We start from the raw sequence: 25468 nt of genomic DNA, 5'->3' as shown, positions 1-25468 counted from the left end.
TAAAGAATCAACACTCTCTATACTGCACATTGTCCTTGGGTATTACATTTCCAACATCCAACTTTTCTTCTTCTTCTTCTTCTTCTTCTTCTTCTTCTTCTTCTTCTTCTTCTTCTTCTTCTTTCTTCCTTTTTTCTTTTTCTTTTTTCTAATTCTTCTGATTCTTTTCTTTTTTCTTTTCTTCTTTTCTTTTCTTCTTCATCTTTTTCTTTTTTCTAATTCTTCTTCTGATTCTTTTCTTTTTTCTTTTCTTCTTTTCTTTTCTTCTTCATCTTCTGTATCCCAGTATTGAACCATATGGACCACTGTAGCATTAAACATATCTATCTGTGCTTTTTCAGATACTGACCTTTCTTTCCACACACACTTCCTTGAACCTAGGAATCTGGCCCCCGCAATCACATTTATGATTCAGTCCACTGCCATATCCACTCCCAGGTACCTGAAACACCTCTTCCAGGCCAGGTTCTCTCTTCAGATTCATTTGCAGAAATACCTGTCTCGCCAACCTGCTGAATCTCTTAATCTTGATTTTAAATGCATTGTTTCTCAATTTCCTCCTTTTGCACTCACTCCCAAACTCACACACACAGGGGAGATGTGCAAAATAAGATAGACACACAGGGGAGATGTTCAAAGTAAGACAGTCACAGCAAATGGTTTCGGGAAAGAAAAGAGGTGATAAAAGTCTTGTATAAGATGAAGTGTGACAAATTGGCTGAGATGGATGGTAATGCAGTAGAATTGCTGAAGAAAGGTGGTGACTCTGTGTGTTGTTGATTGGATAGATAGGATTTTCACTATGTATGGACCATGGTGAAGTGCTAGACGATTAGCAGAATGCATGTATATTGCCATTGCATAAAGGGAAGAGGAAAAAAGTTAAGTATCCAAATTGCAGAGCTATAAGTTTGTTGAGTTTATCTGGTAAGTTATATGAAAGATTGGTGATTGAGAGAGGTGATGGCATGCACAGAGCATCAGACTGGGGAGGAGCAATCTGGTTTCAGGAGTGATAGAGGATTTGTGGATCAGCTGTTTGATTTGAAGAATATGTGTGAGAAATACTTGCAGAAACAGGAGGATTTGTCTGTGTCATTTATGAGTCTCGAGAAAGCATTTGATAGGGATGCTTTGTAGAAGATGCTATGAATATATGGTGTGGAAGGGGAGCTTTCAGAAGAATTGAGGATTTTTATTGGGAGAGTAAGGTGTGTGTGCAAGTGGATAAAGAGGAGGTTGAGTGGTTCCAGATGATGGTGTGTTTCATGAGGGATTTGTGATGCTACCATGATGTTCAGTCTGTTTATAGATGGTGTGTTGAGAGAAGTGAATGCACAGGTTTTGGAGAGAGGAGTAAGTGTGCAGTCTGGTGGGGGTTAGGGTGCTTGGGAGGTGAGTCAGTTTTTATTTTTTAATAATGCAGTGCTAGTGGCAAATTTGATTGAGAAACTACTGGAGCTGGTGACTGAGTTTGGGAGAGAGTGTGAATGGAGAAAGCCAAGGGTAAATGTGAATAATGATAAGGTTATAATATTAGGCTTAGTACTGAAAAGAGACTAAGTTAGGTAGGGTTTGAGTCTGAATGGAGTGAACTTGGAAGAAGTGCAATGTTTTAGATACCACGAAGTGGATATGGCAGTGGATGGAACCATGGGAGCTAGAATGAATCATTGGGTGGTTGAGGGGTTAAAGGGCTTGAGTTCATTGAGGAATGTGTGGAAAGGTCACTGTCTTTGTTTAGGGGAAAGATGGGTTTGTTTCGTGGTATAGTAGTCTTGTTGATACTTTGTGGATGTGAGGCATGATTCTCAACTTTTTTCCCCATGCACCCTTTTCACCATATGTCAGAATGTCATTCCTCCCTTTCTAAGATTGTCTGACTCATCAGGTGCATTTCAAATAATGTGAATATAATACGGAAGATCTTTTATTTTTTCTTTATTAGTGGAGTTTTACCGGTCTAATAGTGAAAGAAAATTTTGATGGATTATAAACTTGAATAAAAGCACAGTAGTTGATGGATTTTAAAGCTTTAATAAAAGTACAGTAGTTTTTGTATATTCATAACTAATTACTTAACACACTTAACTGAAGCATACTTCAATAAACAAAATGTTCAATAGAATGCCAGGGTATTGTAAATCATTTTATTCTGATGAAGATTAAAGTCAATGAGAAACCTGTGATTTTTTTTTTTCACCAATCCTTGGATTTGTTAAGGAATGCTTGAAAGGGCACAATGCAGGTCATTTTGAACCTTCAATGTACTTCATTGCTGAATGAAGCAAAGGAGTTTAGAAGCCCAACTCACAAAGATATGTCAACACAAGTGGAAGCAGTGCATGGATAGCTCTTTCTGCCAGTTTTGGGTAGGAATCACATTAAGGGCCAAAACTCTTTGATTTCTCATCGAACATATCTTTTGCTCCCAAATCAGCCTTCAGATTCAGAAATTCATTTTTGCACAAAATCCAACTCATCATCACTGAGTTCAGGAAAATATCGGCTGAATTCATGTACAATCTGTAGAATTGTAGTTTGTAGAAAGATCGATATTTCATCAGTTTTAGTCTGCCAATATGTGGCCCAATTCCTCCTCTTGGGGTGGGGGATATACCCCTGGTTGAGAACCCCTGCTGGGTTAAGGATGGCTGACTGAATAGGAAATATAGGATAAGAGAGAGGTTTGTAAGTGAGAGAAGTATGTATGAGAGAGCTGAAAAGGGTGTGCTGAAATGTTTGGGCGTATGGAGAGGATGAGTGGGTAAAGGATGACAGAAATGGAGGGAATAAGAAAAAGGGGGTAACCAAGGAGGTGGAAGGATGGTGTGAAAAATATCATGAGCAATTGGGGCCTGAACATACAGAAAGGTGAAAGGCATGCTCGGAATAGAGTGAATTGGAATGATGGGGTGTACCGGGAAAGGATGACAGAAATGGAGGGAATAAGAAAAAGGAGGTAACCAAGGAGGTGGAAGGATGGTGTGAAAAAGATCATGAGCAATTGGGGCCTGAACATACAGAAAGTGAAAGGCATACTAGGAATAGAGTGAATTGGAATAATGGAGTGTACCGGGTCGACATGCTGTCAGTGGACTGAACCAGGACATGTGAAGCATCTGGGGTAAACCATGGAAAGGCCTATGGGGCTTGGATGTGGATAGGGAGCTGTGATTTTGGTGCATTACACATGACAGCTGTATATGTATGTCTGTGCATGTGTATGTATATGTGTATATATTGATATGTATATGTGCATGTATGGGTGTTTATGTATAAATGTATGTGTATATGAGTGGATGGGCCATTCTTTGTCTGTTTCCTGGCACTACCTTGCTGACGTGGTAAACAGTGATTAAGTATAGAAAAGATATATGAATCTATATATAGATGTAGGGTGTTTTGGTTGATATGGTGTGCGAAGTGAGAGGGTTAGGGAGAATGATTTGGTAAACAGAGAAGAGGTAGTAAAAGCTTTGCGGAAGATGAAAGCTGGCAAGGCAGTGGGTTTGGATGGTATTGCAGTGGAATTTATTAAAAAAAGGGGGGACTGTGTTGTTGTCTGGTTGGTAAGGATATTTAATGTATGTATGACTCATGGTGAGGTGCCTGAGGATTGGCAGAATGCATGCATAGTGCCATTTTACAAAGATAAAGGGGATAAAGGTGAGTGCTCAAATTACAGAGGTATAAGTTTGTTGAGTATTCCTGGTAAATTATATGGGAGGGTATTGATTAAGAGGGTGAAGGCATGTGCAGAGCATCAGATTGGGGAAGAGCATTGTGGTTTCAGAATTAGTAGAGGATGTGTGGATCAGGTGTTTGCTTTGAAGAATGTGTGTGAGAAATACTTAGAAAAGCAAATGGATTTGTATGTAGCATTTATGGATCTGGAGAAGGCATATGATAGAGTTGATAGAGATGCTTTGTGGAAGGTATTAAGAATATATGGTGTGGGAGTCAAGTTGTTAGAAGCAGTGAAAAGTTTTTATCAAGGACGTAAGGCATGTGTACGAGTAGGGTGAGAGGAAAGTGATTTGTTATCAGTGGATGTCGGTTTGTGGCAGGGGTGTGTGATGTCTCCATGGTTGTTTAAATTGTTTATGGATGGGGTTGTTAGGGAGGTGAATGCAAGAGTTTTGGAAAGAGGGGCATGTATGCAGTCTGTTGTGGATGAGAGAGCTTGGGAAGTGATTCAGTTGTTTTTTGCTGATGATACAGCGCTGGTGGCTGATTCATGTGAGAAACTGCAGAAGCTGGTGACTGAGTTTGGTAAAGTGTGTGAAAGAAGAAAGCTGAGAGTAAATGTGAATAAGAGCAAGGTTATTAGGTACAGTAGGGTTGAGGGACAAGTCAACTGGGAGGTGAGTTTGAATGGAGAAAAACTGGAGGAAGTGAAATGTTTTAGATTTCTGGGAGTGGATTTGGCAGCGGATGGAACCATGGAAGCGGAAGTGAGTCACAGGATAGGGGAGGGGGCGAAAGTTCTGGGGGCGTTGAAGAATGTGTGGAAGGCGAGAACATTATCTTGGAAAGCAAAAATGGGTATGTTTGAAGGACTAGTGGTTCAAACAATGTTATATGGTTGCGAGGCATGGGCTATAGATAGAGTTGTGCGGAGGAGGGTGGATGTGCTGGAAATGAGATGTTTTGGGACAGTATGTGGTGTGAGGTGGTTTGATCGAGTAAGTAATGAAAGAGTAAGAGAGATGTGTGGTAATAAAAAGAGTGTGGTTGAGAGAGCAGAAGAGAGTGTTTTGAACAAATGGTTTGGTCATATGGAGAGAATGAGTGAGGAAAGATTGACAAAGAGGATATATGTGTCAGAGGTGGAGGGAACGAGGAGAAATGGGAGACCAAATTGGAGGTGGAAGGATCGACTGAAAGGGATTTTGAGTTATCGGGGCCTGAACATGCAGGAGGGTGAAAGGCGTGCAATGAATAGAGTGAATTGGAACGATATGGTATATCGGGGTGGAGGTGTTGTCAATGGATTGAACCAGGGCATGTGAAGCATCTCGGGTAGACAATGGAAAGTTTTGTGGGGCCTGGATGTGGAAAGGGAGCTGTGGTTTTGGTGCATTATACATGACAGCTAGAGACTGAGTGTGAATGAATAGGGCCTTTGTTGTCTTTTCCTACCTCTACCTCGCGCGTATGTGGGGGCCTGGATGTGGGAAGGAAGCTGTGGTTTTGGTGCATTATACATGACAGCTAGAGACTGAGTGTGAACGAATGTGGCCTTTGTTGTCTTTTCCTACCTCTACCTCGCGCGTATGTGGGTGGAGGGGGTTTTCATTTCATGTGTGGCAGGGTAGCGACGGGAATGAATAAAGGCAGCAAGTATGAATTATGTACATATGTATATATGCATATGTCTGTGTGCATATATATATGTATATGTTGACATGTATAGGTATGTAAATGTGCATGTGTGGACATGTATATTTTTACATATGATGTTTCCTTGTGCTATCTCGCTAACGCGGAAGACAGCGACAAAGCAAAATTATACCACCACTACTACTACTACTACTCTACTACTACTATTTTGCCACTACTGCTACTACTACTATTACACTACTACTATTACTACTACTACTATTACACTACTACTACTACTACTACTACTACTACTACTACTACTACTACTACTACCACTACCACTACTACTACTACTACTACTACTACTACTATGGTACTACTACTACTACTGTACTACTGCTATTGTACTACTACTTTTACTGTACTTATACTACTATGCTGCTACTACTATTACTATTACTCTGCTACTACTACTGTACTACTGCTACTACTGTACTACTACTACTGTTGTACTTAAACTATTACTATGCTACTACTACTACTATACTGCTACCACCATACTACTGCTATTACTGTACTACTATTACTACTACTAGTACTGTACTACTACAACTACTATACTACTATTACATTTTTGTAGTATGTATGATTTAACAGGCAAAAGAAATGTAGTGACAGATTTTTGAATGGTTCTTTTTATGCCATGCTATTTCAGTGCTGGAAATGTCTTGATAGTTGGAAATACTTAGAAGTACTCGTATGTTTTTGGACTAAAATCCTTTACTTTTTTGCTTTTACAGTTACAGCTTCATAGAGCTCAGACAGCAGGGTTATATGAAAATGTTGGAGTTGGCCAAGAAAGTGTTGGACACCGTCTTACGTATCACCTTGTTTCTCTTGCATCTGGAGGTGATGAAAAGGTATATGAATTTGGGTCTTGATGCTCCATCCTGTTGGTATGCTTTGGATTGAAACAAGATTTAGAGCTTTTACTTTCTTTACAGTTGGGACATGCCCCTGGTGTAGATTTAAATTCTTCCATGGCTTACCTGTATCTTATCAAATAGTCTCCCTTACTTTCATAGTGTCTTACAGATTGATAACAAAAATTGTTAGCAAAATTGTGTTCTTGATTGTTATTTATTTGTATGTTTCAGCAACTTTCCCTCGGAGTCCTTCTTTTCAAGTAATGTGTTCTTTAACTAATTCCATGACCTTTGCTGTTGCTGTTGATCTGTTAAGAAAATATTTTATGTAATTTGAATTGCCAGATGTAATTGTTACAGATTAATGCCCCTTATTTTTAGTCCCAAGAGATGCAGCAATTTTTAAAGAAAAATTTTATAAAACATGTAATGGCTGCCCCATATAAACCTTCATCTAATGGACTGGCAGAAAGAGCAGTACTAACCTTGAAAGAAAGCTTAAAGAAATATTTTCATGGCAGTTTAGATACTAAAATCTGTGGTTTTTGAATAATCAGAGAAAGACTGTCCACTCTGGAACTGGTAACATACCAGCTGAGCTGATGTGTTCCTGTGGTAAGCTCTGTTTGTTCGCCCTGCCTTTTGGCAAAATGGTAGGAGCAGTAGATAGAAATAGTAGGTAGGAGCATTAGGTGGAAACATCAAGTAGAAGTAGGAGGTAGGAGCTTCCGATAGAAGTGGTCATTACGTATACTAGGTAGGAGCTTCTTCAAACTTAACATGCGTTAAAAGTTTTATAAAGGCCCAGCAAAGAAAGTGATTGAAACATACAAACTTAAAAAGATATGGGATGTCATCAGGAGTGGTTGAAGATGTGTGGATCGTGTGTGTGTGTGCTTTAAAGAATGTGTGAGAAATTGAGAGACAAGGATTTGTATTTGATATTTATGGATCTAGAGAAAGCATATGTCACTTAATAAAGATGCTTTGAGGAAAGATTTATGAATATGTGATGTCAGAGGAAAGCTATTAGAAGCAATTAAAAGTTTTTATCAAGAGTGTAAGGCATGTGTATGAGTAGGTAGAAAGGAGTGAATGGTTCCCGATGAAGGTTGGTCTGTTGCAGGGTTGTGAGATGTCACCATGGCATCATTGCTATTTAATTTGTTTATGGATTTGGTGGTGAGAGGCAAATGAAAGAATTTGGGGATGTGGGAAGGTATGCAGTATCTCGGGGGTGCTGGGGGACCTGGTAGGAGAGTCATTTGTTGTTTGCTAGTGACACAAATTCAAGTGAGAAACTATAGAAATTGGTGTCTGTGCTTGGGAGAGAGAGTCAAGGAAGGAGAATGAGAGTAAATGAGAATAAAAGTAAAGTTCTAGGTTTAGCAGGGGAGAGGGACATGTGAGTTGTGAGTTTGAATGTAGAAAATTTGGTGGCAGTGAAGTGTTGTAGGTGCTTAGGAATGGACATGGCAGTGAATGGAACCATAGAAGTGGGAGTGAGCCATAGGTTTAGTATAGGTTCTTAGAGCATTAAGGAATGTGTGGAAAGAGAGGTTTTTATTAGGGAGGGCAAAAATTGGTATGTTTTAAGGTATGATAGTCCCAGTGATGTTGTATGGATGCCAGGTATTATCTATAGATGAGATGTGCAAGGATGTATGGGAGAGGGTGGATGTGTTGGAAATGAAATGTTTGAGGACAGTGTGTGGTACAAGGTGATTTGGTTGAGTAAGACAAAAAAGGTGATAGAGGTGTAGAAATAGGAAGAGTGGTTGAGACAGCTGAATGGAATGTGCTGAAATGGTTTGGACATATGGAGAGAGTGAGTGATGAGAAGTTGACAAAGAGGATGTATGTGAGAGAGCTGGAGGAGAAAAGTAAATAGGAGACAAAAGTGGAGATGGAAGGTCACTGTGCAATATATTTTATGTGTTAGGGCCTAAACATGCAGGAGGGTGAAAGGCATGCTTGGTGTAAAGTGAATTGGAACAATGAGGTATAGAAGAGGCAATTTGCTGTCAGTAGACTGAACCAGAGCTTATGAATTATCTGGGAAAACCATGGAAAGGTCTTAGCGTTTGCTTGTGGATATGAGCCTGTGACTTAGATGCATTACACATGACAGAAGTGAATGTAAGCAAATGAGGCTTTTTCTCATCTGTTCCTGATGCTACCCTGCGAGAAGTTGTGAACAAGTCAGAAAAAAATATATGTAATTGTAAAGTTGAGAAGTTAGAATTCATAAAACATTTTGTGAAAATAGCACTGTTGGGCCAAGTAAGGAGTGGCATGATTCTGAGAATTTCACTTAAGAAGACAGAAACCTGATTGAGAACTTTTACTGTAAAAGACAGAAACCTGTCAGTGAAAATTATTTATACACATATATTTTTCATACATATTTGCCATTTCCTGCTTTAGCACCAAGAACAGTTGACTGAGCCTTAGAGGGAATAATCCTCACTTAGCCCCCCTTCCCTGTTCCTTCCTTTGGAAAAGTAAAAGCAAGAGGGGAGGATTCCCCCACCCCAAGAAAAAAGGGGGCAGGAGGGCCGTTGCCTTGTACAACACGCAGCTAAGAATATCCTTATTGAACAAGCAATAGTTGTGGTGATTGCTTCATGTTACCCTTGCCAAAATTGCAAATATTGTTGATGGTACTTATGAGTTGGCACTCTCTCTCTTTTTGAATATTTGCTTGAAAGAAGTAAGTGTTCTTTAAATTTCAGATAGCATGGTGAGTTGTATGATAGAACTTTTTCTCCTAGAGCTAGCTAACCATTGATGAAAATGTTTAGTGTATTTGTAAGAGGCCAAAAATTGAATATTGCTATGTTGTTTGATCACAGATAAAACAATTAGAAATAGACATTATAGAGAATAAACATTAATTTTGATGTTTTCATGAGCACACACATGGGGATTATCATGAAAGGCTGAAAGAATGGCTTCTGTATGGTCTAGAAAGAAGAAAAATTATATGAATCTATGCATGACAACAAACTGAGGGTATAAAAGAAAATATGTAAAAATTAAAAGCCTATCATCAGGAAAGATACAGAGTTGTTTAGTCTTAAGAATAGTGTGGAACGTACTGAAAAGAAGTAAGAAAAATATATGACGGCCCAGTCAGGAAGCTAGAATGATTTTTCACTGTACATGCACAAACAACTACAGAAACATTTAAAAGGAAACTTGAGGTGAGGAAGCTAGAATGATTTTTCACCCTACATGCACAAACAACTACAGAAACATTTAAAAGGAAACTTGACATATAGTTGAAGTCAGTCTCAGATAAACCAAGGGTCGATAAGTATGTGATACAGGTGGCAGCTGAGAAGAATAGTCATACATCAAGCAAGACTTAAGGTAAGCACTTCATGTTATCCCTGCTATTTTGGCTAAATTTCATTGTAGGCACTCATAGGTAGGTACCCGCTGGTAATGCTTCCTTGCTTCCTTTGGCAACCAAGGCACAGGTGAACTGAAGATAATCTAGATAATTTTTTGTCCTTTGTAGGTTTCTTTCCAAGCAAGTAAATGCCTTGGAGAACTTGGCCCTGTTTCACTGGGATCGCCTGTATTCTACATACAAGACAGAAATTACTCCCAGTTTCTCCATCTTGATTCTTCAGATGCTGACATTGTTTGTAAAATCATCACCATGCTAAACAGGTAAGTAATGAGAAAATATTATTGTAACATCTTTTTGATAGATTTGTCTTTTAGAGTTCTACTCCAATACATTATTCTTTGACATTAATACATTCATTTGTACAGCACTGATTGATAATATGCAATAGAAATTCCGTATTTGTTCTTTTTTGATAAAGATTTTCTTTATAATATTGTTATTGCTGAAGGTCACATTTACATGAAAGGATTTAAACCTGGGGAGTAACATGAAATTATCACAAAAAGGGAGAACTAAGATATTCTTTGTATCAAGGGGCGGTTTGGGAACTATGAAGTGATTTCTTTGCCAATTTCAGAGACTAATCAGTGAAAGATCTAGGATACTTTAACTTGGATCCATTAGAATATTTCTCGTCAAACTCATCATCAATAAATTCAGGACTGCATGTACGTAATGCCTTAAGGAACATTGACTGGAATGATAAGTTTAACTTTGTAACGTTGATCTGAGTAGTAATGGATATAAGAACAAATATTTGTGGATTTTCTGTATATGCTAAACATGTTTCCATACCTGTGGATCATGCAATCTAAAAATTTTTGTTTGTTGGCCTAACACAAAGGACTTCATCAATATATCTAAACCAGATTGCCTTGGATTGTAAGATCTCCCTTATTAATTTTGTTCCAAAGAATTCTGTGTAAAGATTATTTAGTACTAGTGAATGAGGGTTACCCATCGCCATACCAAATTTGAGCATAATATTCTCCATGAAAGTGAAATAGACAGTCTTTTATACACAATTTTATCAAGTCAGTAAACACAGAATTTGAAACTGGTAAATCAAGATAAACCAAGGCATCAACCAGATATTCTAAGAGCTCATCAACTTGAACTTTTGTGAACAAGGATGACATATCAAAACTTATCAGTTTGAAATCAAAATCAACCTGGATATTATCAAGCGTGTTAATTAAATCTACATCGTTCATGATATTGGAACTTGATATATTACCAACTAGTGGGCCTAAACTATCCATTTTGATGATTTTTATGTGATTGGGACCACTGAACTCACAATGGGTTTTTGCTAGATTGTTTGGTTTATGTGTTTTGATAAGTCCATACATACATGTATGGTAATGAAGGGGACATTGATGAAAATCTTTTGATAAGAGTATCATTACCTTTCAACATCAACTTCAGTTATTGATTAAAATGAGAATTAACAGCTTCTAAGGCATTTCTAATGAGTTTAAAGTATGGTGTATTATCACAAAAGATCTCATTTTTAGTATGCTGTATCATCACGAAAGATCTTTCATTTTTAGTATGTTGTATCTTCATTAAAGATCTTTCATTTTTGACAAATACTTAACTTTGGACAAAGTATGAAGACAAAGATATTAGACCAATAATGTACTGCAATAGTCCGAAAACATGTTTGCTCGTAATGAACAACAGTATGGTATGCCACTCTGGAAGTGTGAATCATACCAATGTGGTCAATGAGTACAGATGCAATATTGGGGGCTGTCAGCTTCACCTCATAAACTACATTGGACTTATGACCCACATCCTGAGCCACCATCTCTCGCTCCTCTTTCAAGAAGGTGGAGTCAAACATCATGAACAAAGGCTTGGTACAAGACCAACGAGGGTTGTGGATTACGAAGGTCAGAGAGAACCAGACTAGCCCAACCTGTTCTCAGCGCCAGATCTGGACAGTAACAGTCTCACTTGGCCTAACTTAAGTGTACTTAATGATGGATTGTGTACTTTCCTGCTTTGTGTAAGATTGTGTGTGTGTACGAGTGGGAAGAGAAGAGTGTGATTTCTTCACAGTTGAAGTCTGTTTGCAGCAGGGGTGTGTGATAACACCATGGTTGTTTAGTTTTTTATGTATGAGATGGTGAGGGAGATAAAAGTAAGAGATTTGGAGAGAGGGGTGAGTATGCAGTCCGTTGGGGATGAGATAGCACTGGTGGCTTATTCAAGTGAGAAATTTGCAAAAATTGGTGACTGAGTTTGGAAAAGTGCATGAGAGGAGAAAGTTGAGAGTGATGTGAATAGGAGCAAGTTCATTAAGTTCAGCAGGGTTGAGAGACAAGTTAGTTGGGATGTAAGTTTGAATGGAGAAAAATTAGAGGAAGTGAAGTGTTTTAGATATGTGAGAGTGAACTTAGCAGCGAATGGACCCATGGAAGTGAGTCATAGGATATGGGAAGGGGCTAAGGTAGCAAATGGAACCATGGAAGTGAGTCATAGGATGGGAGAAGGGGCTAAGGTTCTGGGAGAGACAAAGAATGTGGAGAAAGAGATAATGTTATCTTGGAGAGTAAGAATGGGTATGTTTGAAGGAATAGTAGTTTCAGCAATATTGTAAGGTTGTGTGGAGGAGGGTGGATGTGTTGGAAATGAAATGTTTGAAGACAATATGTGGTGTAAGGTGTTTTGATCAAGTAAGTAATGAAAGGGTAAGAGATATGTGGTAATAAAGTGAGTGTGTTGTAGAGAACAGAATAGAGTATGTTGCAACTGTTAGGACATATAGAGAGAATGAGTGAGAAAAGGTTGACAAAGATGTGTATCAGAAGTTGAAGGGAACAAGAAGTGGAAGGATGGAGTGAAAAAGATTTTGAGTGATCTGGGCCTGAACATGCAGGAGTGTAAAAGGCGTGCACAGAATAGAATAAATTGGAACGATGTGGTTTACTCTGGTCAATGAACCAGGGCATTTGAAACATACGGGGTAAACCATGGAATTGTCTGTTGGGCCTGGTTGTGGATAGGGAGCTGTGGTTTTGGTGCATTGCACTTGATGGCTCATGTATGGATTTGAGCAGATGTAGCCTTTCTTCGTCTTTTTCCTGGTGCTACCTCACTGATGCAGAGGGAGAAAGAATTTTACCTCTGTATTTCCTGCCTGTCAAAGGAAGGGCAGGAGTAAATCCTCCCATCTTGTACTACTTCTGATAGTTAGAATTAGGAAAAAGGCTCAGTCGTTTGTTCTGTGTAGCACCTCGTTCGTGCTGGAAAAGAGAATAAGCGCGAAAGAAAAGGGAGAAAGAATTCTACCTCTGTAATTCCTGTGTATCATAGAAGGTAACTAAAGGAGAAGGGAGCACTTGACTGGATACCCTCCACATCTTGTACTTCAGATTCTAAAAGACAAGTCAGAAGAACGAATCAAACATGGATTATTTATTCTCCTTGAAGGCTCTGGCTAGGGTGTCTAAATGTATTTGGATGTAACTAAGATGAGAAGAGAGGAGAGTTAAGTAGTATGTTCAGGAAAGAAGCCTGGATGTTCTGACTCTGAGTGAAACAAAGCTCTAAGTTAAAGGGGAGGAATGGTTTGGAAACATCTTAAGAGTAAAGTCAGGGGTTAGGGAGAGGACAAGAGCTAAGCAAGGAGTAGTCCTAACCCTGAAGTAGGAGTTGTAGAAGTTTTTGAAAGGTAAGGATGTGCATAAACATGAAAGTGGTTGGCAAAAGATGGGTGATTGTAAGTGCTTATGCACATGGCCATGAGATAAAAGATCTTGAGAGGAAAGCGTTTTGGGAACAGCTGAGTGAGTGTGTCAGCAGTTTTGATGTAAGAGACCAAGAATTAGCATTAGATTATTTGAATGCAAAGTTAAGTGATGTGGCAGTTGAGGGTATAACTGGTGGGCATAGGGTATTCAGTATAATGAATCGAAATGGTGAAGAGCTTGTGGAGTTGTCCTGAAAGAAGGACTAGGGATTGGGAATACCTGTTTTAAAAAGGACATACATAAGTTTACATATATGAGTAGGAAAGATGGGCAGTGGGCATTATTAGATTACTTATTGATAAATAGGTGTGTAAAAGAGATGCTTTTGGATGTAGATATACCGAGAGGGAAATATCTTCCATTTGATGGTGAAATGATCCAGCTACTATATTCCATTAAGGGGAAATGATGAAATAAAAAGTAGTATATAATACCAGACAAACATCATCACATATCCAGAGGACAGGGTGAAAGACCTTTAAGTATTAATGTTTGATAACCTTACTATAAGTAAACACAGTAGAGCATATGTTGGTTGCCTCCATTAAAAAAAAGTGATGATGCTCTTCAAGGCATTGACACTGTCATGAGAGAATTCTGTTTTGTGCTTAAAACATCTTTTAGGGGAGGAAAATTGCAATTAGAAAGCATACAAAGAACTTTTACAGCCTTGATTCCACTGTTAAAGATCTAAACTATTGGGGATGACAGTGAATACAGGCAGGAGAGTATATTGTGATATACACATAGAAAATCTTGGTAGGTATGGTGTCAAACTGATGCTCAAAAATATTTCTCTATTTGCATGACAGGTATGGGAGACTCGGTAGAATATTCTCATTGAAGTTGCCTATCAATTTATCTGTGTGTCTGATGCCTTTTCCAAATGGAGCTCCCTTAAGGGGTTGGCCATGGCAATAGTCTCCAAAACTAGAGAACTCCAGTGCTGCTTCTTAGACTTTAGTGCTTCACCCTTAACAGACCACTGACAGAGGGCAACTTAAGTGCAGTGTTTGCAGAGGCTGAAGTTAAAAGTGCAGTAAACTTAGCAAGAACATCCAGATACAAAAATTTTCATTACATTTCCTGCGGCCTTTAGGAACACCGTAGACTACAGTGTACATTAGAGAAATTTGGAGATACAGGTTGATGATTACATAGGTTTTTAGGGTGTATCTTTGAATAGCCCAACTGAGCAGAGGAGCAGGACAACAGGTTGGCCTTAGAAGTAGACATGTCAAAAATCAGTGTGAGGTGATAAGATGAATATGGGTGATGAAATTTTTTGGATAAGGTGCACTACACATGACAGCTAGAGAACAGGTGTGAGCAAGTGAGGCCATTTCTTTGTCTGTCCCTGTTGCTAGTTTGCTTTTGCAGGAAATGGTAAACTTTAGAAAATGATAACTTCTTAATTGTTAATGAGTTACAATGACAATACATACCAACAGCTTTTTGTGCTGTATGGAATTGTATACTATTGTGTAATGTTTGAACATATACATCAACACAGTAAAAGAAATATCACTATTTCCTATTTCTCTTTTGATATTAATTACCAGCTATATTTACTTTCATGTTCTTTGACCATATGTGGTGGTTGTTTTTCATTGCTGGAGGTGTTGAAAGGGGCTTTTATTGCAAAAGTACTCAAGTTTTACTCCAGATGTATATTACACAAGATCTCTTATTATTGTTATTTCAGATACTTAACGTGTGAAGATTTTCATGTTGTCCAAGCAGCAAGTTCTGCCCTACAGAAAGTCTTATCAATGAGAGATGGCTATAATGCTTTTAATGAACTTGGACATATAGCTCAACAGGAGTTGATTCTTCTCTTGCCAAAAACCAAACCCAAAGCAAAATCCTCTAGTTATTCAGGTAAGTGTTCCTTTGTAACAAATTTGCAGCATATACCCATCTTACAATAAGCTTAAGTTAATGTGAGACTTGAGCTAATGATTAAGCTTATGAAATAATCATGAAGTGTTTTTTTTCGTACTTCTTAATCTTTCCCATATTCTTCAGTGTCTCTATCAATTTCTCCTTCACCTGTAGAGTTTCCTTCGTAATGCCTTGTTTTTGTTCTTTGAATTTTCCATTGGCTTCTCATTATTTTTCTTCAGAGTTGATCTGTCCTTAGAGCTTTGTGTTTCATTCATGGATCTGTGGGATTAGAATGTTCCAGCTCTCCTTCATTCTGGTGAAGTGTTCGCCTCATGCCCATTTGTAAACCACCCAAACAATTGTTGCAGCAGTAGCTTGACTCGGAACTCTCCTTCAGTCTGCAGCCATCACTGTGCGATGACATCATCATTCCACAAAATGTTAATAAGTTTCTAAGTTGTTTAAAATCTTTGGTTGATCCTTGTCAAGTTAGCAAGGAACTCCAGCTGTTTGCCAAGATGTCGGGTATTCATTGGTTCATTTGATGTGGTGTAGTTTGTGTATACAGGGATGGTTCTTGCAGAATGACTGAGTAATGTTCCCGTTAATCTGTCATTATAACAAAATGTCCCTTAAAAAGTGATTGAAACCATTTTGTAAGGGGGTTACATTCCAAACCATAACTTTCCTTAATCTTATAATTCTCAATTATGGACTCTACCTAAAACAGCTCACCAAAAGTAAAACCCCCTTTTTCGTGTAGTTTAGATAAAAACTGCTTTCTGCTTCTAGCAGCTCAGCTCCTGCACCATAGAGATGTAAAGACCTTCCACAAGGCATCTCTGTTAACCCAATCATATTCTTTCTCCAAAATCATAAATGCCACATACAAATGCATCTGATTCTGTAAGTATTTCTCACAGAATCTTTAAAGAAGACACCTGATCCCCACATCCTCTACCACATCTGAAAGCACACTGCTCCTCCCCAATTTGATTCTGTGTACATGCCTTCTCACTGTCAGTCATTAACCTTTACTATAACTTTCCAGGAAAGTTGTTAGAAGCAGTGAAAAGTTTTTATCGAGGATGTAAGGCATGTGTACGTGTAGGAAGAGGGGAAAGTGATTGGTTCTCAGTGAATGTAGGTTTGCGGCAGGGGTGTGTGATGTCTCCATGGTTGTTTAATTTGTTTATGGATGGGGTTGTTAGGGAGGTAAATGCAAGAGTTTTGGAAAGAGCGGCAAGAATGAAGTCTGTTGGGGATGAGAGAGCTTGGGAAGTGAGTCAGTTGTTGTTCGCTGATGATACAGCGCTGGTGGCTGATTCATGTGAGAAACTGCAGAAGCTGGTGACTGAGTTTGGTAAAGTGTGTGGAAGAAGAAAGTTAAGAGTAAATGTGAATAAGAGCAAGGTTATTAGGTACAGTAGGGTTGAGGGTCAAGTCAATTGGGAGGTGAGTTTGAATGGAGAAAAACTGGAGGAAGTGAAGTGTTTTAGATATCTGGGAGTGGATCTGGCAGCGGATGGAACCATGGAAGCGGAAGTGGATCATAGGGTGGGGGAGGGGGCGAAAATTCTGGGGGCCTTGAAGAATGTGTGGAAGTCGAGAACATTATCTCGGAAAGCAAAAATGGGTATGTTTGAAGGAATAGTGGTTCCAACAATGTTATATGGTTGCGAGGCGTGGGCTATGGATAGAGTTGTGCGCAGGAGGATGGATGTGCTGGAAATGAGATGTTTGAGGACAATGTGTGGTGTGAGGTGGTTTGATCGAGTGAGTAACGTAAGGGTAAGAGAGATGTGTGGAAATAAAAAGAGCGTGGTTGAGAGAGCAGAAGAGGGTGTTTTGAAGTGGTTTGGGCACATGGAGAGGATGAGTGAGGAAAGATTGACCAAGAGGATATATGTGTCGGAGGTGGAGGGAACAAGGAGAAGAGGGAGACCAAATTGGAGGTGGAAAGATGGAGTGAAAAAGATTTTGTGTGATCGGGGCCTGAACATGCAGGAGGGTGAAAGGAGGGCAAGGAATAGAGTGAATTGGAGCGATGTGGTATACCGGGGTTGACGTGCTGTCAGTGGATTGAATCAAGACATGTGAAGCGTCTGGGGTAAGCCACAGAAAGCTGTGTAGGTATGTATATTTGCGTGTGTGGACGTATGTATATACATGTGTGTGGGGGGGGGTTGGGCCATTTCTTTCGTCTGTTTCCTTGCGCTACCTCGCAAACGCGGGAGACAGCGACAAAGTATAAAAAAAAAAAATAACTTTCCAGATATACTTTACGGACTTATGCCTCTGTTATTTGAAGACAACATAATCCCCCATTCCTTTATACATTGGCAATTATACAATGGCATATACCTCACTTGATCCATACAAATGTTGAAAATCCTAACTAACCGGTCAGCAACAGAGGTAGTGCAAGGAAACAGATGAAAGATTGGCCCAACCCACCCACATACACATGTATATACATAAATGCCCACACATGCACATATATATACCTATACATTTCAGCATTATTTTTTTTTTATTTATTATACTTTGTCACTGTTTCCTGCGTTAGCAAGGTAGCGCAAGGAAACACGAAAGAATGGCCCAACCCACTCACATATACATGTATGTACATACACGCCCACACATGCACATATACATACCTTTACATTTCAACTTATACATACGTATACACAGACATACATATATACACATGTACATATTCATACTTGCTGCCCTAAGCCATTCCTGTCACCACCCTGCCACACATGAAATGGCACACCCCTCTCCCTGCACGCGTGCGAGGTGGCGCTAGGAAAAGACAACAAAGGCCACATTCGTTCATGCTCAGTCTCTAGCTGTCATGTGTAATGCACTGAAACCATTTCAAATATATACATTTCAGTGTATACATACATATACATACACATACTTATATATATGAATAAAGGCAGACAGTATGAATTATGTACATGTGTATATATGTACTGTCTGTGTGTGTATATATATGTATACGTTGAGATGTATCCCTGGGGATAGGGGAGAAAGAATACTTCTCTCGTGTTCCCTGCATGTCGTAGAAGGCGACTAAAAGGGGAGGGAGCGGGGGGCTGGAAATCCTCCCCTCTCATCATTTTTTTTTTTAATTTTCCAAAAGAAGGAACAGAGAAGGGGGCCAGGTGAGGATATTCCCTCAAAGGCCCAGTCCTCTGTTCTTAGCGCTACCTCGCTAACGTGGGAAATGGCGAATAGTTTGAAAGAAAAGAAAAGAAAGATATGCCTTCACCCTCTCAATCAATACCCTCCCATGTAATTTCCCAGGAATACTCAACAAACTTATACCTCTGTAATTTGAGCACTCACCTTTGTCCCCTTTGCCTTTGTACAATGGCACTATGCAAGCATTCCGCCACTCCTCAGGCACCTCACCATGAATCATACATACGTTAAATAACCTTACCAACCAGTCAACAATACAGTCACCTTTTTTGATAAATTCCACTGCAATACCATCCAAACCCGCTGCCTTGCCGACTTTCATCTTCCGCAAAGCTTTTACTACCTCTCCTCTCATTTTTAATTTTTCAAAAGAAGGAACAGAGAAGGGGGCCAAGTGAGGATGTTCCCTCAAAGGCTCAGTCCTCTCTTCTTGATGCTACCTCACTAGCACGGGAAATGGCGAATATTTATGAACAAAAAAAAATCATTTATGTTTGTCTGGCAGAAGTAGCAATCTGAAGCGTGATCTTTGGTTTCCCTCCAAACCACAGGAATGGCAAAAGGCATATGATGTGAACTTTTTACCCTTTCTGTGATAAGCCTGACACATGTGACACAACAAATAGGGGGGACCAACTTTTATCCTGGTCACCCACTGTACAACTAAAGTAATGCGAATAGCATTTTTTAATGAGAGGTGTGAAAGTCTTTTTGCAATATGAATGTCAATTCTGTGTATTTACACAGCTTCTCAGCATTATAGTGGTGGATAGGGTATTGACACAACATTTGAATACACAAAAGCACAGTCTGTCAACAGAGTGGAAAAGACACTTAAACATTGAGGTCTAGCCAGCAACTGACAGAGAACTGTTACTTAGGAGTGGTCACTGTTTGAATGTCCCAACATTTCCAGTTGTGTTTCTGTAGGCCCCTGGAAACTCATTTATCTAAGCTTATGCTTTCAAAAAGTAGCTGTTGCACTTGACAAACAATGAAAATAGCTGTTTCTGTTAAACCTTTTGTTTCAAATGCTCCATAGAGCACTGGCTCATGTATACTGTACATAATGATATGCCAGTATACTAAAGCAAAAAGCTATGGGTGATAGAGAAATTCATGAAACATTTGAATTCAGTCTGCAAAAATACATAAGAAACATTTTTTTTCCATGGTAAAAATCCTTGTTGATAGTGTTATTGGGTCCTGAACATCAACTTCACTCTCTCCCATTTTTCCCTTTAGGGTCTTTTTTTGTGCACACTAAAATAGTGTTACTTGTCCTTTGACTTATTTGTTCTAATTTCTTTTTGATAGATTCCCCTAAGTTCTCCTCTGGCCAGTTGTATGTTGTATCCAAATACCTTTGCAATTTTTTTCATTATCCTTTTCATTTTCAACTATTTACTTACACTCTTGCATGCAAAGCCTGACTGTACTGTCTTTTATGTTCTTATTGACATCAGATATGATTACAAAGAGTATTGAGGCCAGTACAGTTTCTTGCAGGTCACCCAAAAGTTTTTCTTCTTTGTTAGGTATTTTGAATGTTTTGTTTTGAAAAAATTCTTTGATTCATTTTCCTGTATTTTCTTTAATGATCATAAAATCAAGAAAAAGTGTCCCTTTTTTTTCCTTCTCATTAGTGTTTTACATATGTCATTATAGTGAATTAGTAGTTGTGTCAGCATGTTTTGTACTTGTATGGATAAGTGCTCTCACATCATGGAAGATTATAGCTCATGATAATTACTTGATATTTGATTTCTGATATTCGAAAGCTAGAGTGAAAGAAGATCTGGATTATCGAGTCCTGGACATTAAGGAAGGAGAGATATGTATTAACAGAAAGGGTTGGAGTGGAGTGTGCTAGTAAGGAAGTAGTTTTCATTTGAACTGTTGCTACCTAGCTAAGGCAGGAGAAGTAATTGTGTTTATGATTAGGCTTCAGATTAAAACATGGGTAATTAAAAGCTTGTATTAGCAACTAGGATACAGAAAATATATGTACTTGAGAATGCCCAGTTATGATATATGTGGTTGAATACATTGAAGAAACCATGACACTTAACATGTAGAAATGATGCTATTCTTTTCCAGGAGTAGATGCCATTGATTATGAACAACTAGTTGGGGAACCTGACATATGGTTTAGTGAGAACCGCTATGAAGTGTGGGTAAAACATCTGGCATGCATACTTATTGAGGCTGACTGTGGAAATGAAGTCATCTCACAGGTTTTACCTGTTTGTAAAGTGAAGGTAATGCTTTGCTAAGACTTATATTTTGCCTTCATATTATATGTGCTTTCTGTTACCAAATGCAGACTTGCTGAAGCAAAATTTGTTGATTCTCTTTTCTGTGCTTTTCCAATACTATCCTAAACAAAGGTTTGTCTCACATTGTTCTCTCATTCCATCTTTATCATAATTTCTGTAAATTTTATGTCACCTTATCATTGGGCATGCATATAGTGAATGTCTTGTTTTGCCCATAATGTATATTGTTTATTTCTGGTTTAGAGGTCAAATTTGTTTTTATAATGTGATTTGCATTTCCTTGAAATTTTTAACCATTGTCATACTTATCTATTGAACATGTGTAGCTTGTACTGAAATATGTGCCTCTGATTGATTATAGAGGGCCCACAACAAATGAAAATAGCTACAGTGATGGTCGCCCAGTAATGGGAGATATGATAAAAGATATTTTTGATACCTATTATGCTAATCGCTATCTTCCTTGCCTATGGATCACGCAATCTAAAACAAGTTTAGATTTAGCATATACAGAAAACCTACCAATGTATGCTCATGTATCCATAATTACTCATCTCAACATGACAGAGTTAGATTATCATCATTTCAATCTTATGTTCCTTAGGGCATTACGTGTTTGCAGTCCAGAGTATATTGATGATGAGTTTGAGAAGATATATTCTATTGGAACTAAGCTAAAGTGCCCTTGATCTTTCATTGATAAATTCCTTAAGTTAGCAAAGAAATCATTTTATAGAGTTAAGCCCAAACCTCCCATTGACACCAAGAATCTTTTAGTTCTCCCTGTTGATATGATTTTACTTTACTTCCCATGTTGCTTAAATCCTTTCATGTAAATGTTGCCTTCAGCAACAATAACCCAGTAAAGAATATCTTAATCAGGAATTCACCAGAAAATTCTCCTGGGTGCATTTATAAAGTGCCATGTAGAAATTGTGATAAGTTTTTTGTGATAAGTTTTATGTTGTGCAGACTGGTAAGGATCTTTCTGTTAGACTTAAGCAACATAGATATAGTAGAAGAACAGGACAAGAATCAAATGCCTTGTTTTACCATGTTAAAAACTATGATGTTAGTATTGACTGGAGTAATGCCATCTCAATTATTAACTCTAACTCCAGTACCACGAGAAATATCATTGAATCTTCTATTATTAGATACACAAAGAATTATCATCTTAATATTATTGAAGGTCTATACAAATTAGATAACTTTATTGGTGATAAAATTTGTAAACAATTCACCTTCTTGTCCACATAATAAGTTTATGATACGCTTGTTGTCTGTCTTGGACAATCACATGTTTACCAAATGGCGTCCTAGCTATGTCTCTTTGTTGTATATCAACAGACTGTTATATTTCTCTCTTGTGTCTCCCCTGATGATATAATTATTACACGAAAGTGCACTTGGGAACTTATCGTGTTTCATTTTCCCCGTGAACTCGTAGGAATATACTTGATTACGCACAAAATTGTGATCCTTTCCAACATGTACGTATATGTTTGTATGTGTATGTATATGTACGTATATGTACATTCATATGCATGTGTATGTATATGTGTGTATGGGCGTTTATGTATATAAGTGGATGGGCCATTCTTCGCCTGTTTTCTGGTGCTACCTTGCTGACCTGGGAAATGGCAATTAAGTATGATGACTAAGTATAATGTTTAATCGCTGTTTCCCATGTCAGTGAGGCAGCACCTGGAAAGAGAAGAGAATGGCCCATCTACTCCTATACACATATAAATGCATAAATGCCGATACATGTACATATACTTTTTTTTTTTTTTTTTTTTTTTTGCTTTGTCGCTGTCTCCCGCGTTTGCGAGGTAGCGCAAGGAAACAGACGAAAGAAATGGCCCAACCCACCCCCATACACATGCCTTGATTCAATCCACTGACAGCACGTCAACCCCGGTATACCACATCGCTCCAATTCACTCTATTCTTTGCCCTCCTTTCACCCTCCTGCGTGTTCAGGCCCCGATCACACAAAATCTTTTTCACTCCATCTTTCCACCTCCAATTTGGTCTCCCTCTTCTCCTCGTTCCCTCCACCTCCGACACATATATCCTCTTGGTCAATCTTTCCTCACTCATTCTCTCCATGTGACCAAACCATTTCAAAACACCCTCTTCTGCTCTCTCAACCACGCTCTTTTTATTTCCACACATCTCTCTTACCCTTACGTTACTTACTCGATCAAACCACCTCACACCACACATTGTCCTCAAACATCTCATTTCCAGCATATCCATCCTCCTGCGCACAACTCTATCCATAGTCCACGCCTCGCAACCATACAACATTGTTGGAACCACTATTCCTTCAAACATACCCATTTTTGCTTTCCGAGATAATGTTCTCGACTTCCACACATTCTTCAAGGCTCCCAGAATTTTCGCCCCCTCCCCCACCCTATGATCCACTTCCGCTTCCATGGTTCCATCCGCTGCCAGATCCACTCCCAGATATCTAAAACACCTCACTTCCTCCAGTTTTTCTCCATTCAAACTCACCTCCCAATTGACTTGACCCTCAACCCTACTGTACCTAATAACCTTGCTCTTATTCACATTTACTCTTAACTTTCTTCTTTCACACACTTTACCAAACTCAGTCACCAGCTTCTGCAGTTTCTCACATGAATCAGCCACCAGCGCTGTATCATCAGCGAACAACAACTGACTCACTTCCCAAGCTCTCTCATCCCCAACAGACTTCATACTTGCCCCTCTTTCCAAAACTCTTGCATTCACCTCCCTAACAACCCCATCCATAAACAAATTAAACAACCATGGAGACATCACACACCCCTGCCACAAACCTACATTCACTGAGAACCAATCACTTTCCTCTCTTCCTACACGTACACATGCCTTACATCCTCGATAAAAACTTGTCACTGCTTCTAACAACTTGCCTCCCACACCATATATTCTTAATACCTTCCACAGAGCATCTCTATCAACTCTATCATATGCCTTCTCCAGATCCATAAATATATCCATACATATGCATATACATAACATATACACATATACATACACATACATGTTGGAAAGGATCACAATTTTGCGCATGATCAAGTATATTCCTATGAGTCCACGGGGAAAATGAAACACAATAAGTTCTCAAGTGCACTTTCGTGTAATAATCACATCATCAGGGGAGACACAAGAGAGAAATATAACAGTCATTTGATATGCAACGAAGACATAGCTAGGATGCCATTTGGTAAACATGCGATTATCCAAGACAGATAACGAGCGTATCATAGACTTATGTGGACGAGAAGGTGAATTGTTTACAAATTTTATCAACAATAAAGTTATCCAATTTGTATAGTATTTTGCTTTGTTGCTGTCTCCCGGGTTAGTGAGGTAGCGCAAGGAAACAGACGAAAGAATGGCCCAACCCACCCACATACACATGTATATACATACACATCCACACATGCAAATATACATACCTATACATCTCAACGTATACATATATACATACACACACAGACATATACATATATACACATGTACATAATTCATACTGTCTTCCTTTATTCATTCCCATCGCCACCTCGCCACACATGAAATAACAACCCCCTCCCCCCTCATGTGTGCAAGGTAGCGCTAGGAAAAGACAACAAAGGCCCCATGCGTTCACACTGTCTCTAGCTGTCATGTAATAATGCACCGAAACCACAGCTCCCTTTCCACATCCAGGCCCCACAGAACTTTCCATGGTTTACCCCTGACGCTACACATGCCCTGGTTCAATCCATTGACAGCACATCGACCCTGGTATACCACATCGTTCCAATTCAGTCTATTCCTTGCACGCCTTTCACCCTCCTGCATGTTCAGGCCCCAACCACTCAAAATCTTTTTCACTCCATCTTTCCACCTCCAATTTGGTCTCCCACTACTCCTCGTTCCCTCCACCTCTGACACATATATCCTCTTGGTCAATCTTTCCTCACTCATTCTCTCCATGTGACCAAACCATTTCAAAACACCCTCTTCTGCCCTCTCAACCACACTCTTTTTATTACCACACATCTCTCTTGCCCTTACATTACTTACTTGATCAAACCACCTCACACCACATAGTGTCCTCAAACATCTCATTTCCAGCACATCCACCCTCCTGCGCACACCTCTATCCATAGCCCACACCTCGCAACCATACAACATTGTTGGAACCACTATTCCTTCAAACATAGCCATTTTTGCTTTCCAAAATAATGTTCTCGACTTCCACACATTCTTCAAGGCTCCCAGGATTTTCACCCCCTCCCCCACCCTATGATTCACTTCCACTTCCATGGTTCCATCCGCTGCCAAATCCACTCCTAGATATCTAAAACACTTCACTTCCTCCAGTTTTTCTCCATTCAAACTTACCTCCCAATTGACTTGACCCTCAACCCTACTGTACCTAATAACCTTACTCTTATTCACATTTACTCTCAACTTTCTTCTTTCACACACTTTACCAAACTCAGTCACCAGTTTCTGCAGTTTCTCACATAAATCAGCCACCAGCGCTGTATCATCAGTGAACAACAACTGACCCACTTCCCAAGCTCTCTCATCCACAACAGACTCCATACTTGCCCCTCTTTTGAAAACTCTTGCATTCAC

General features: G+C 39.1%; 1 protein-coding gene across 1 annotated transcript in view; it reads left to right on the top strand.

The window, feature by feature from the left end:
• tefu (Serine/threonine-protein kinase tefu) overlaps positions 1–25468 on the top strand; it is a 307455-nt gene that overhangs the window by 158866 nt on the left and 123121 nt on the right. Inside the window, exons 33-36 of the mRNA XM_071688722.1 lie at positions 6129–6248; positions 9781–9935; positions 15142–15317; positions 20640–20800. Coding sequence (XP_071544823.1) covers positions 6129–6248; positions 9781–9935; positions 15142–15317; positions 20640–20800 — 612 coding nt within the window. The remainder of the gene's footprint in view (positions 1–6128; positions 6249–9780; positions 9936–15141; positions 15318–20639; positions 20801–25468) is intronic.

The sequence above is a fragment of the Panulirus ornatus genome, chromosome 3 (genome assembly GCF_036320965.1).
Source record: "Panulirus ornatus isolate Po-2019 chromosome 3, ASM3632096v1, whole genome shotgun sequence".
Classification (NCBI taxonomy): Eukaryota; Metazoa; Arthropoda; class Malacostraca; order Decapoda; family Palinuridae; genus Panulirus; species Panulirus ornatus.
This window is presented reverse-complemented; position numbering and strand designations above follow the sequence as displayed.